This window comes from Uranotaenia lowii, chromosome 3 (genome assembly GCF_029784155.1).
Source record: "Uranotaenia lowii strain MFRU-FL chromosome 3, ASM2978415v1, whole genome shotgun sequence".
Classification (NCBI taxonomy): Eukaryota; Metazoa; Arthropoda; class Insecta; order Diptera; family Culicidae; genus Uranotaenia; species Uranotaenia lowii.
This window is the reverse complement of record NC_073693.1, coordinates 250,404,965-250,419,096: the sequence shown is the minus strand read 5'-3', so window position 1 is coordinate 250,419,096 and position 14,132 is coordinate 250,404,965. Positions and strand designations below refer to the sequence as shown.

General features: G+C 38.5%; 3 protein-coding genes across 8 annotated transcripts in view; 2 read left to right on the top strand and 1 right to left on the bottom strand.

Moving 5' to 3' along the window:
- The first annotated feature begins 219 nt into the window (after window positions 1-219).
- LOC129756652 (uncharacterized protein K02A2.6-like) lies at window positions 220-3,834 on the top strand. The gene is made up of 2 exons (XM_055753579.1): window positions 220-310; window positions 382-3,834. The coding sequence occupies exons 1-2, from the start codon at window positions 271-273 to the stop codon at window positions 2,772-2,774; spliced, it is 2,433 nt and encodes an 810-aa protein (XP_055609554.1). The 5' UTR covers window positions 220-270; the 3' UTR covers window positions 2,775-3,834.
- Window positions 3,835-4,557: 723 nt separating this feature from the next.
- LOC129756651 (pyruvate dehydrogenase phosphatase regulatory subunit, mitochondrial-like) lies at window positions 4,558-8,208 on the top strand. 2 transcript variants are annotated; one of them, XM_055753578.1, is made up of 6 exons: window positions 4,558-5,368; window positions 5,427-6,267; window positions 6,325-6,464; window positions 6,708-7,337; window positions 7,406-7,581; window positions 7,640-8,208. In XM_055753578.1, exons 1-6 carry the CDS (start codon window positions 4,775-4,777, stop codon window positions 7,893-7,895), a joined length of 2,637 nt encoding a protein of 878 aa, XP_055609553.1. In that variant the 5' UTR covers window positions 4,558-4,774; the 3' UTR covers window positions 7,896-8,208. The 2 variants fall into 2 exon arrangements, with proteins under 2 accessions (XP_055609553.1, XP_055609552.1); XM_055753577.1 differs by having other exon boundaries at window positions 4,559-5,368; window positions 6,708-7,325; window positions 7,391-7,581.
- Window positions 8,209-12,881: 4,673 nt separating this feature from the next.
- LOC129756650 (HEAT repeat-containing protein 5B) overlaps window positions 12,882-14,132 on the bottom strand; it is a 39,025-nt gene continuing 37,774 nt past the window's right edge. For 3 of the 5 annotated variants that reach the window (XM_055753575.1, XM_055753572.1, XM_055753574.1), the window contains 2 exons: window positions 13,666-13,680; window positions 12,882-13,563 (listed from right to left, as the gene is read on the bottom strand). In XM_055753575.1, coding sequence (XP_055609550.1) covers window positions 13,220-13,563; window positions 13,666-13,680 — 359 coding nt within the window. In that variant the 3' untranslated portion in view covers window positions 12,882-13,219. The remainder of the gene's footprint in view (window positions 13,564-13,665; window positions 13,681-14,132) is intronic. The other 2 variants (XM_055753573.1, XM_055753576.1) reach the window with 1 other exon arrangement.

The following is a 14,132-nucleotide window of genomic DNA, read 5'->3' as shown; positions in this document are numbered from 1 at the left end:
TCTTCTAATATGGTAATGAGTTAATGTTTAAAATCAACCTGAAATGATCTGAAAAAAAAATAAAAAAAAAAATCAAAAAAAAAGGGGTTTTTAATTATTGATTTCTATTGAGTTCTCTGCTGATTAAGTTGTTTTCAATGTTTTCAGGTGAAAACAGGCCCTACAACGTGGGTGTCTCCTTTGGTGGTAGTGGGAAAAGCCAATGGTGAACCTCGTGTGTGCCTAGATTTAAGAAGGGTAAATGAGGCGGTGATAAGGGAAAGATTCCCAATGCCAGTTGTAGACGAATTGTTGGCTCGAATAGGAACAGGTAAAGTCATGCGAATAATTATCATTTTGAGAAGGGCTTCAATTGATTATAATATAACGTTAATGAAACAGGGAAAGTTCGCAGCAAACTGGACATTCGTGATGCATTCCTTCAAACGGAGCTTGCACCCGAATCCCGGGACATCACGACGTTTATTACCAGCCGTGGCCTTTTTAGGTTCAAAAGGCTCCCGTTTGGCCTGGTATCGGCACCAGAGATTTTTCAGAAGGTCATGGATGAGATTTTATCAGGATGCGAGGGAACAGTTTGCTATCTCGATGATATTTATGTCGAGGGAAAGGATGTAGAAGAACATGACATTCGACTCAAGATAGTCTTCGATAGGCTGACTAAACGGGGAGTTGTTTTGAATATGCAGAAATGCATAATCAGAGTATCGGAACTGCAATTTTTGGGACACGTCATCAGCCCAAATGGGATTCGACCATCACCCTCTAAGGTAGAGGCACTGTTATCTTTTCGACAGCCTGAAAACGTATCTGAAATCAAGAGTTTCCTCGGGCTGGCTAACTATCTTAATAAATTCATACCTAATCTAGCAGCCGTGGACGAACCACTCCGAAGACTTTTACATCAAACAGCTAAATTTTCGTGGGGTCAGGAACAGCAACATGCATTTGATGTCATTAAGCAGGCGCTGACGAAGGATAACAATCTAGGGTACTACAATTGCAAGGACGTGACATCGGTGATTGCAGATGCAGGTCCTACTGCCTTAGGTGCTGCTCTTATCCAGACCAACAACCAGGGTGAACATCGCGTGATTTGCTTCGCCTCCAAGTCGCTGACCGAGACAGAGAGGAGATATTGCCAGACGGAAAAAGAGGCATTGGCGTTAGTTTGGAGTGTCGAAAGGTTCCAAATGTACCTCCTTGGAAAATCGTTCGATCTAATAACGGACTGCAAAGCGCTATTATATCTCTTCAATCCCAGATCCAAACCATGTGCGAGAATTGAAAGGTGGGTTCTTCGTCTTCAAGGATTCCAGTACAATGTCAAGCATATACCCGGACATAAGAACATAGTAGACGCGCTCTCCAGGTTATCCACTCTCAAACCAGTACCGTTCGACGTTGCTGAGGAGCTTTTTGTTAACGGAGTTGGACAGGCCGCAGCTTCAACTGCAGCTATACGTTGGGAGGAAGTAGATCGTACCTCCGAGCAGGATGAAGAAATTATGCAGATTTTTGAGTCTATTAGCAGTGGTCGTTTATTTGAACTTCCGATGGAATATCGCGGCGTGGGAAGAGAGCTTTGTCGGGTAGGGAATGTGCTGATGCGGGGTGATCGCGTGGTTGTTCCTAAGAGGTTGAGAGAACAAGTGTTGAGTCTGGCTCACGAAGGCCATCCGGGCACTAGGATGATGAAGAGTCACCTTCGGTCTTCGGTATGGTGGCCTAAGCTAGACTCTGATGTCGAAGCGTATGTGAAACAATGTAGAGGGTGCTTACTCACATCAGCTCCGGACGCCCCGGAACCAATGAGAAGACGAGATCTACCATCTGCTCCGTGGGAGGATATAGCAATCGATTTTTTGGGGCCGTTGCCCGAGGGGCAGTTTCTACTTGTTGTGGTAGATTACTACAGCAGATACTACGAAGTTTGTGAAATGGCAACTATCACAGCTGAAGACACCATAAAGGAGTTAGTGACCATTTTCAGCCGACATGGAATACCGGTTACACTAACTGCAGACAACGCTCCACAACTTAGCGAGGATTGTGAACTTTTCTCCAAGTTTTGCAAAGATTTCGGTATTCTACTAATAAACACAATTCCCTACTGGCCTCAAATGAATGGGGAAGTGGAGCGCCAGAATAGAACCATTTTGAAACGTTTGCAGTTCGCTCAGGAGCTAGGCCAGGATTGGCGCAGGGAACTTCAAAAGTTTCTTCTCACTTATCGAGCTGCATCCCATTCTACGACCGGTCGCTCACCAGCAGAGCTGCTATTTGGCAGGAAAATACGCACAAAACTTCCACTCATGGTATCAAGCCGGGACGATGAGGAATTAAGGGATCGCGACGCTATGGTTAAGCAGAAAGGAAAGGAATACAGCGACAAACACAGGAACGCACAGGAGAGCGAAGTGTCAGTAGGAGATCGGGTATTGATGAAAAGATTCAAGAAGGACAACAAGCTGAGCACACCATTTAGCAATGAAGAATATGTGGTGCTAACCAAAACGGGTTCTGATACTACAGTGAAATCTACGGTATCCGGGAAGGAGTACAGGAGAAATACTTCTCATCTCAAAAAGATACCGAAAAGAATGGACAAAGAGGCGCATGACGACGGTACAACTGAGAGGACTTCGATGATGAGAACATCTGCGGAAACTGATGACCCTGGTGCAGCTGATCATGTAAATACAAATGCGGAACATGAAAGAAAACGGATGCGCAAGGAACCGGCTTGGTTTCAAACGTACGTGCCGCATTAGTTCAGGATGTTTTGAGGGGGATGTAGGGGCGCATCCCGAACAACACATACAACTATACAACGAATGATGGTACCTGTTCAAGATTATCCATCCTGAAAGAAGAGAGAACTGTCAAGTGTCACGAGCGGGAAAGGGGATACGGTTTTAGTGCGTGCGAGGTTTTGGACGTGTTTTATGAAGCAGTGAAAATAAAGAGGTTTTTTGATAATCGGAATTCAATAGTGTGGCAAGTTCTTATTTTATTGTTCGGAATACCTTTACAAAAATAGATTCAGGTGTAACTTCGTCGGCATGAAAATCTCATTGTTATGTATACAAAAAATTCTAAAATATTTTTTTTATGGCAAATTTAGCCAATGCTAATAGGGATAAAAGGCAAACACAAAACGCACTTAACAATATTTTTTGGCAAATATATCTAAGAAAAATCTCTCGGATGAAAGCTCAGAGGATTCAGAGTTTTCGACAGGCTCTGATCATGATGTCACATACTATCCCACGGAACAAAATGAAACTTCGAAAAGTTCAGATGGGTCGTTGCGACAGGTAGTTTATAAAAAATTACATTAAGTCTTTTAAGGAATATTTACATAACTGTCTAGGAAAGAGGCCTGGTATAATTAGACCAAAAAAAGAAAAATTAAACATCCACGGTTCTTCTGGAGAATCAGAAGTTGCTGCTGCTGCAGTTGCTAGCGAGAATGAGTCCATTCCTGGAGAGTCAACTGGCCATTCATCAAGACCCCAAAAACGCCAACGAAATCAGGCAGTCTGGAAACTCATCTTGCGAAAAAAGCTACGAAACCAAGGGGAAGCGTACGTTGGTTCTACCGGAAAAAGCGACCAGCTAAACAGTTAATTTCAATGAATGAACACATATGCAGGTATTCTTGTGTATCCATTAAGGAAAAAGAGAGATTGAAAGTTTTCAATAAATTCTGGGAATTAGGATAGTGGAACTTGCAAACCTCGTTCATTATAAGTTGCATAGAAATTTGAAGCCCGAAAACGCAGAAAATTAAATGTGTGAACAAAAACAAAACATCTAGTATCGTACTGAAAATACTCGTTACATACAGATTTCAAAAGGATGCTATCATATTGTTTGGAGTCAGAGGGGTGCAAGTGTCATTATTGGGATCAGAAGGGTGCAAGTGAAAAATATCAATAAAAGTGGTTCGCCGTTTTAACATAAATATCGCAAAAACTTTGGTTTTTCCTTCAGAATCGTTCATTTTAGACCTCATGAGACACACTCCATCGAAAATTTAGTAGAAAAATTGATTCGATAATTTTGATTTAGAAAAAAAAACTTTGAGGCCCGTTTTCTCGAAATCATCATTTCGGCACTTGCACCCCTCTGATCCTAAGCGCCTCGATTTATATTCAAAGAACACCAGAAGCTTGGTTCAAATGTGCGTTTCTTTCGTTCAATGGCAGTTTTCTCTGCGTGATCTAATGACTTTTTCTAACATATTTTAAAAGGTCTCGCTTTTTCTCTCAAAATGTCCCACTTTTTTTTAAAACTATCTTTCGAGCCTATGATATCGGCTGACAATTATTTTCTTGAACACACGGTATGCAATCGGTCTGGAGCGGGCTAATGAAAAGTATGCAACAGGTGGCGTAAGCTAACGGTTTTATTTTGAATCCCACGTTTACTATTGCCGCCGCCGGTTTTGCAAACGATGGTGCTGTTGATATAGTTATACCGACATGTTGCTGCAATACATATATAGAACCAACAAAAAATCGATACTGGCACTGCCAGTCGAGTTTGAGATGTTGTTTATTTAGAATGATCATCGAGATGGAAATGAAAGCGAAATAAATAGTGTGAATTAATTGGTCCTCGGCATTGAAAGCACTATGTTGCCCTTTTTCTCGAGTAGCATCGCGAAGATGCATTATATTATATAAGAAAAAAAATCTACTTGCAAGGAACCGTGGAGCGCAAAGAGATGTTCATAAGTATCTACTGAAAAAGTTTTGGAAATTAAATGGCTCAAGTTTTGAAATGCCTGTTTTCGGGTCGTCCTCCTAGGCGATACTTCAGCTCAGTGATTGGGAATACGACTCAAACGGCCCGAGTTGTAATAGCCGGGGCTGGACTGCTGGGTAATTCGGTGGCCTTTCATCTTACCGAACATGGGTGGAATAACGTAATTGTGCTGGACCAACATAAGGTTGGTAGTGGTACTTCAGAATTCGGTTCCGGTACCATCGGGTTGTTCAAACCAACACCTGAGAAAAATATCATCCTGGAAAGCGTTAAGCTGTACGAGAGATTGGAACGAGCAGGTCATAGCGTGGGTTTGCAAAAGTGTGGTAGCTTGAATTTGGCTCAAACTCATGATAGAGAGATTGCGTTGAAGCGTCGAATCGCGTATAATGTTCCGTCCGGTTTGTTCTGCGAGTTCATCGATGCTGAAGCAACGAAAAAACTACACCCTCTACTGAATGTGGACGATATTCAGGGCGCAGTATATGTCCCAGATGATTGCGTGGCTGATCCGGCGTTGGTACTACAAGTATTGGTAAAGTTGGCAAAAAAACAAGGCGTTAAGTATTTCGAGGAGTGTCAAGTCAAATTTGTAAGTACAATCTAATGGATGATTCTCGGACTTGTTATTGCTAGTATCAACCCTACAGGTAAACACGAAAGGTGGTCGTGTGGAAAGTGTTGAAACCGACATTGGTACAATCAAATGCGAATACTTTATAAACTGTTGCGGAATGTGGGCTCGTGATTTGGGATTGAGATGTAAGAGACCCGTCAGCATACCTGCTTATCCTGCTCAACACTTTTACGCTTTAACAACTAATCTGCAATTGACGAACGAAGATCTTCTACCTTGTGTTAGAGATTTCGATTCAAATCTTTACGCAAGACAGCTCAATGATGAAATGTTAGTTGGTTGGTTCGAAAAAGAGGCAAAACCAGCATTCGAGAATATCAAAGACATTCCCAAAAAATGGAAAGGCCATTTGCAACAAAATTTATCTGGTCACTGCTCTGCACTTTGGGAAAGAGCTATGGACAGAATTCCACTACTGCGAGACAACCCCGATCCCATGGTCACCAACAGTCCTGATAACTTTACCCCAGATGGTCGCTTAATATTCGGAGAAACTGCTGAAGTGAAAAATTATTATGTTGCCTGTGGAATGAACGGTAATCCACTCCAGGGCTCGGGAGGTGTAGGGAAAGCTCTTGCCGAATGGGTAGTTAGCGGCAGTCCTTCCATAGAAATGTTACCATTCAATGTGCAAAGATTTCTCAGCTTGCACAACAATCGGCAATACTTGCAGCAACGAATCCGAGAAGTTGTAGGGCGACAGTACGCAATTCTTTATCCGAACCAGAGTGAGTATAAGTTTTCTCGAAAGCTTAGATGTTCACCATTGTACAGCGTCCTGGAGTCCAGGGGAGCAGTTTTCGGAACCAAAATGGCCTACGAACGTGCGTTGTATTTCGATACTGATTTTAAAAGTAAGTCGCTCGGTTTAATTTTCCTGTGAATTTATTTATTATGGTCTGTTCTAATAGGGGGAGCTCCTTTGCCAACCTTGCCAAATGGGAGTTTTTATAAGCCCAAATTCTTCAACTTCATGCAAAAAGAATACTACGCATGTGCTCAGCATGTGGGAATCATCGACATATCATCGTTCTCTAAAATTGAAATTATGGTAAGTAGCTTTTTAATTCAATCGATTAAATTTGTTATCAGAATAAAAAAAAAAAGCAAAAGTACCAGAAAAACTAGAAAAAATAGGTTTTGAAGTCTGTTAGCTTTAATTTTTCGGCTGAAATGATAAGCTAAACAATTTTGGTAATGTAAATAAAAAAAAAAAACAAATGAAAAGCTGTATACATACGTCTGCATTTAATATCTACATACCTAGTTGTTTCGCTCTAATAATATTTCTTAGCCTGGAGTACGTCGTCAGGGTAACAGCGTTCTAGATTACCTACAGAAGATGTGTACCAATGATATAAACATCGAAATCGGCCACATAGTCCATACCGGAATGCTGAACGAACGAGGTGGTTACGAAAACGATTGCATGCTGATCCGGCAGAGCAGTGACCACTATTTCATGATATCGCCTTCATCCCAGCAAACCCGGATATACGAATGGATGTCTCGGAATCTGCCCCAGGACGCCACTGTCAAGTTGAACGATGTCACCTCGATGTACACGGTGCTGAATGTGGTGGGACCCAAATCGACGCAGCTGATGAGTGAGCTGTCCAATTCGAACGTGAAACTTCAACCGTTCACTTACCGGAAGTTGAATATCGGTTACGCCAGTGACGTGATGATCATGTCCTTTACACACACCGGCATGCCAGGGTACTGTCTGTATATCCCATCGGAATATGCCCTTCACGTGTACGATCGTTTAATGACCGTGGGTCGCGACTATGGGGTACGTGATGTCGGTACATTAACGCAACGATTTTTGAGAATCGACAAGTTTATTCCGTTCTGGGGAGACGAGCTAACGAGCATGACAACGCCCTTGGAGGCGGGTGTATTTTACTCGGTACGATTGGATGTAAGTAGCAGATTAAGTTCATTTGTTTCTCTGAGCGGCAGCAATACTTACAGATTTCCCATTCGAAGAAAAAGGAAAATTTCATCGGTAGAGAAGCGCTAGAGAAACAAAAGAAAGATGGGCTCAAGAAGCGGTTGGTACTGTTTCATCTCGAGGACATAGATCCTGACAAGGATGTTTGGCCCTGGGGAGGCGAACCGATCTACCGCAATGGTAAATATTGCGGTAATGTCACTTCGGCAGGGTAATATATTTTTATTTTTATTGGTTAAAATGATTCTTTACACCTTTTTTTTAACCAGATACGGCTTTGCTTCAGAGAGACTAGTGTGTCTTGGGTACATAAGCCGACCATCCGGCGATGAAAGCAATGTGATTAGCACCGAGTTTATAATGGACAAAAATGCAATCTATAACATTGACCTTGCAGGTCGACTGTTTCGATTAACTCAGCACATACATCCAAAAGCAGCACTTGCCAAAGTGATCGCCGAGCGGGAATTAGCGAAAACCTATCGTCCGACAGTGTTGAAATTCAAAAAGCAGTTTGAAGCTTGATTTCTACAACTTTTGTTTAATTTGAAATGTGATATAAATTTAGTACCTACTTCGTTTTAAAAAGATTGACTTAGAAAAAAAATTATAGATTAATATTTTAGAACAGTATTGACAAACATATTTAAAAACTAAGCTAAAATTGTTCCAAAAACATAATTTTACATTTGGTGTGTATATCAAAAAGCAGTTTGTTTTATAATTTTGTTTTGTGTATATATGTGCAGTGGTGTGCGAAAAAATAAATAGCAACGTCACTAAATTAATGTTAAATAACAAATTCCGGATACAAAAATACATAAAACACCATGAAAAACTTAATTTCTTAATTTTTAAAAATGTTTTGGTTATTCGATTGTATTTTCTTACATCCAGACTCCGTTCGTTTTTGGTGAAATTCAATTTTGGCAACATTCGGTTTTTTGGAACGATATTACCATACAGTTTTCGCTATAACAGAACCAATATAATTTAGACAAACGCCATAAATACGTTTTTACATTCTTGAATGTTGATAAAATATAACAATAACAAAAAAATTAAAATAATATAATTTACTCAAAAATGACAAAAAACAAAAACATTTCAAAAAACTCAAAAACAAATACAAACAACAGAACAGAAATGACAAATAATATCTAAAAAAAGATGTAAAATGACAAAAATAACAAATATGATAAAAATAACAAACATTCTATACATAATAAAAAAAGTTAAAAATGTGTCTAAATCATGATAAAAAATGACTAAAAATTATCGAAAAATCAGGAAAAATTAAGTTGATAATGATAACAAGGGTTTATTTTTATCTATAAGTAAAAAAAAATTGTACGAAGTACAAAGCATACAAAGTATGCAAAGAACGTAGAGCTCTGTGTACTGAAAGTATGTTAAAATCACCTCAAATAGGAAAAAATCTAAATTCTAATTAGGAATTAAGAAGCAGGGATATTTTCTTTCAAATTGATTGAAATTTGATTTGAGTATGGTAATTTATTTTCCATCAATTCAAAGTTTTAAGATAAGTATAGTAATTTGTTTTCGAATACCACCTCCATAATTTCCGACCACTGTTTTTTTTTTTTGCAAACTGTCTTCGGTTCATCCGAGAAATACGTTTTTTCGTTGGGGATTGAATTGGCCATATCATGATGGATAATCTGGAAACCATCCTGATGGGATTTGTCACACCAGAACATCAATTTTTTAGCTTGAGCTGTCGCCTTTAGATCCAATTTCTGTGGCAGGGTGTGATTCAACAGTCGACTTACGGACGAAGTTGAAAATGCTAAATTGTAAAAAAAAGGTAGAAATATGACCTTTGATTCAAGGCTTTCTTTGTTGCGGCCGCAACTATGGTGGAATCGTCTGATGATAGCGTTTCATGTCGCCTCTGGACCCAGCTGAAACCAGCAACTATATTCTAAAATTATGGAGATGAATTGAAAAAACATTCAGCAGAAATAAATGTTACCAAACTTACCGAGAGAAATTTTAATGTTTTCGCAAGGACTTTTGGGGAAGTTCTGCAAAAATTGTTGCGTGCGCGCAAGTAGGATGTAAATCACAGACTGACTCCCTGGTGGTGCGAGTGAGAAGCAAAACACCGTCAACTACAAATTTACCAAAATTGCAGTTCTTTCTACAGAGAGGGTTTTGTAGAACAGAAAGAACTGACAAAGTATGTAATTTCTGAAACTCACTTCTACGTATTAGTTGTCGAAATTCAAAGTATGTACTTTTTACGGTACCAATATGTACAATTTTCTTAGAGTGTATGGGTCCAAAATAGCTTGGAGCACCTGCAGGTTCCTTCCACGGAAGGAACGGACGGTGGCACTATCCTCTACCTTCCTCTACTGAGGCTGAGTGCTATGCATTGGCTGGCAGACTGCATTTGCGAGATATTCACCCTTATTCTTGTTTACGGCGTATCTGTCGTTCATTCGAACGGATACTTTAGATGGAATTCGAAAAAGCTATTCTTTTTTTCGTTCGAATGCGATATGTTCGATTTTGGTGTTACTAGGGTAACGGACCTATTTTGAACCTCCTTGGAAAGTGGCTATGCTATTTTCTGGAATAAAAATGCATTTGTTACAATTTTCGACTGCTTTATCCGTTTATTACGAAGATCAAGGCTTTTTCTATCGAGAAATATCGTCATTTGTTGCAATGTAGCAAGATTTAAGCCTAAAAATACGTTTCTTCAATCATTACTCTGGTCAGTATTTTGGACCACCAGGTTTCTATTTTGGACCATCCTTTGGACCTATTTTGGACCACCCTTAAACTAAATAAGTTTTGCTAGTTTTTGCTTTATTTCGACAGCGAATGATGCGCAATTATGCGAATTATTCAGATAATTTTGTCTTTTCTTATTGTTATAGACTAGTCAAGTTTTGTTTGTTCGACAAGAATAGAGTAAAAATAGTAAAATTCCTGTTATATAATGTGTTCCAATTGTTATGAATATTCTGGCAGCACACTTAAATTTCGACGAAATTTGTTCTGCAGTGTTCAATACTGGCCAGTTGGCTTATCTTTAGGCTCAATTTCCAGAACGCAAAACTCCTTCAGGCGACCCAATGATAAGTTGAGAAAGTCTGACATCATGAACTTCGCGACATCAATTGATGCATGATGCATGACTTCCAAAACCTTAGTGGATTTGGTTTGGCTTCAGTTCTGTAGATAGATTCAAAAAGATAAAAATGTGCGAGATTTTATCTTTTAAGCCATCTAAACGCCAGATTTTTTTTCACGAAAATTCAGTTTTAAGTTTGGTACTAACTTTGTTCCAGGATAAAATTTATCGTTGGAGTAATTTTCCAACAGTTTTTTTTTTCAAATTGCATAACCACAGGGGCTTAAAACTAGATTTTTATTACTTGTAAAATTTACGCATTTCAACCACCTTTTCTCAAGTTTTGAAACATATATAGCTATAATTGAATATATTATTTGATAAAATTGTTCTAATATTAACTAAGATATTTCAACTGTTACAAAATTGAAACTCGTTGCATATTTGCCGATTTGTTGACGTTTTTCCAAACCCCTCCTTTTAAACGGTTTTTATATATTTCGTTTCTTCTACCAATCCAAGTTTTTTTTCCTCGAAAATCATTCCTGAATGCACTTGTTTTACTGGAAATCCTAAATGGTTGAAACTTTAAGACCAAACTTTCAATAATTTTTAATGAAACATAAAAAACAATGACTTAATAAAAAAATGGTACAAGTCCAAGTTTTCATGTTTTGAAACTTCTCTAAGCTGTAGCTTTTAACAACTGCTTATCAAACAGTTGCTTTTGATGTAGATTGTTAGATTAACGTGATTCAAAGCATAGTGCACAAAAAGTAAGTTAAAACTATGAAGGACTTGGTTTTATGCCGATTATTTAAAATGAACCTCGTCTAATGGCAAGTTTGGGCTTTGGCGAGTTGATTGAATAAAATCATGATTAAATTCCAAATTTTATTCATAATGAGTGATTGAAATAGTGTGCATAATTCTTTCATATCGTCGTACAACGTCTTATTACGTTCATGAACATTTAACAGCAAGTTTAATACCCAGGTTATGTTGAGTGGTCCAAAATAAGTCCCTAAGGAATAAAGTAGAACCTATTTTCGACATGGGTCAAATTGCTATCAAAAGCAGTTATTTTGCTTTTTCGAGCTTGCAAAATAGTTTTCACGTGTTTTATCATAGCTGTGAACATGTTTGTATTTGTAAAATTCATTCCAGCTATGCAGCAAACCTCTTGAAAGTAGACTCCAATAATGGCACGTCCTCCTGAAATGGCCCTGATTCGGTCCAACTGTGAAAAATCAAAACTTTATTTTCAATTTTCTCTCCGTTAGCAGCTTACTTAAATAAAATTTTAGATGTGATTAGAATCATAAGAAGTAACTTTAACTATATTTGTTCAAAATTTTTATGAATAACATGATTTATGAGAGAAATATTGGCAAAAAGCTACAAGGTGGTCCAAAATATGTACCCGGTCCAAAATAAGTCCGTTACCCTAGATCGAATTCGAAATTTTTGATCAGCAAGCTACGTCAAAATGACATTTGTTGTCATATATTTTCCGGGTGTTCGGGTCGTGAAAAATTTACACGTCGGTCAACGGCGGAAAATAATTGAGAAAAAAATGGTTTACGGTCGTGTGCTGAGGGCCGTGCACGGAGAAAAATCTATAGATTTATCAGTTATATTACGCGTCTACAGGAACATAAATATGATTGTTTGGTTCTGACTGACCCGAAAATACTATAAAGCCAACAATCTGGTTATATTTATCATCACGTCACGCGCGGCGCAGAATAAGGGCAAATGAGCCAATTTTACAAGTTTAAGGGGTTGCGCCAGATGAGTGTGTAAGTGTCCAAGGTAGTAGACAAGTTCCCCCTAACTTATTTGAGATTTTACAGCCTAGCCCACACTCAGCATGATGAACTGCGATCTCGGTTGCTGAGACTTGTTTATGTTTACATTTTGAACTAGACGTAGAGATGCATGTCTCAAGTCTCCCGCCCGACAAGCATGGGAGACTTTCAGCAACCAAAATGTAAACATAAACAAGTCTCAGAAACCGAAATCGCAGTTCAAGTTGCCGAGTGTGAACGAGGCTTAAGCCTAGTCCACACTCGGCAACTTGAACTGCGATTCCGGTTGATGAGACTTGTTTATGTTTACATTATGGTTGCTGAAAGTCTCCCATACTTGTTGGGAGACTTGAGACATGCATCTCTTCGTCTAGTTAAAAATGTAAACATAAACAAAGTCTCAGCAACCGAAATCGCAGTAAAGTTGCCGAGTGTGGACTAGGCTTTACCGATTGCTCTGTTTATTTGCTAAAAGGATTTGATAAATATTTTAAAATTGTTTATTACAACGAACAAAATCACACCCTTTATTTTTCAGTTTGAATGTTCATGGAAGTTTTCATTTGACCTCAATTAAAATACACACAATAGTTAGTGAGTATAGAATGAATACTTTATTGTTCAATTAGAGTTACAGTTTCATAAACAGTTGCTTACTAAGTTATGCAGAAATGTAAATAAAATTCTATTTTAGTAGGATGAACTCCCATAGCAGATTGCTCAATTTAACAGTCGAGGGCTATATATGATAGATTAAAATACAGCTCATGCAATTGATTAGGCTTGACCTTAGTTAATGAGCGAGGGGCTGAATTGTTTTAGATTATTATATACTCAATTAAACATTCATATCAGAAGATCCTACTCGTGGTAAGCTTTTAACATGCATTTCCTTTATCAATATTAGTTGGTATCGGATTCATGCGCTTTTAGGTAGCAGTAAAATTACTAAAATCTGTTTTAAGCTGAATAGTTGGTTTCTGCTGTTGAGTAGCACTGGCCTTAGCCGCTGCATTGGCCGCTTCCGTTTTATTTTTTGCCTGAATTGCGCTCATCTGGTTACGCTTTATGGCCGTTTCAAGCTTGGTTCGAAGTTCCGGTTGCTGTGTCATGAAAATTTTAAATTCGTGAGGATATTTTGGACCTATTCGCATCAACCCCTGCAATGAATGTTCGTGCAATTGGTAGCACTGTTTAGATTTAGATCGATGCTGTTCCGGCTCCAGCAGATAGTTGATGAGGATGGGAATCAAAAGCGTCAACATTTGAATACCTGTGAAAAATGACTGTTTTAATCAAACTATTTTTTCATCAAATTTATTGTTGAAGCATTAAATTAAAAAAAGGTAAAATTAATTTAGTTTCAACTCATTACCTTGCATTAGTTCATCTGTTTATCGGTAGCAATTTAGCAGGTGATAAAAGTGTTATTATTATTATGGTTTAATTTACTTCAATCTTGATGAATCTAGTATGGAGGCCTCATATTGGCAAAAAGTAGACAAGGGTTGGATGCGGTGGAGGGGGCGAAACCCTGATTTTTTTTGTAAAACACGGACTTTTGCCAATCGTCAAGATATTGCTCAAAGATTTTTTGCCAGTTTAGCAAAGCTGGAAGAGATTGGTCGGTAGCCGTGAGTAACATTAATTATTGTGGAGATGAGTCTCATCGTAGCAATCGCTGGGACACATAGCAACAAACACATAATTAGTAAACAAGTATTATATGTAACCATGAATAAGATTTAGTAAATAAGGTAGCGAAATTAGTTAAATAAAGTACTTCAAGTTCTACCAGCAAGTAGTACAGATCTCTCCTTTCCACTGCCCAAGTGCTTCCAT

Coding starts and splice junctions, on each gene's coding strand:
- LOC129756651 (XM_055753577.1), top strand. CDS start 4,775: ATGGCTCAAGTTTTGAAATGCCTGTTTTCGGGTCGTCCTCCTAGGCGA. Junction 6,268..6,324: donor TTTCGATACTGATTTTAAAA/GTAAGTCGCTCG, acceptor CTGTTCTAATAG/GGGGAGCTCCTTTGCCAACC. Junction 7,582..7,639: donor GGTAATGTCACTTCGGCAGG/GTAATATATTTT, acceptor TTTTTTAACCAG/ATACGGCTTTGCTTCAGAGA.
- LOC129756652 (XM_055753579.1), top strand. CDS start 271: ATGCCAGTTGTAGACGAATTGTTGGCTCGAATAGGAACAG. Junction 311..381: donor GTTGGCTCGAATAGGAACAG/GTAAAGTCATGC, acceptor TTAATGAAACAG/GGAAAGTTCGCAGCAAACTG.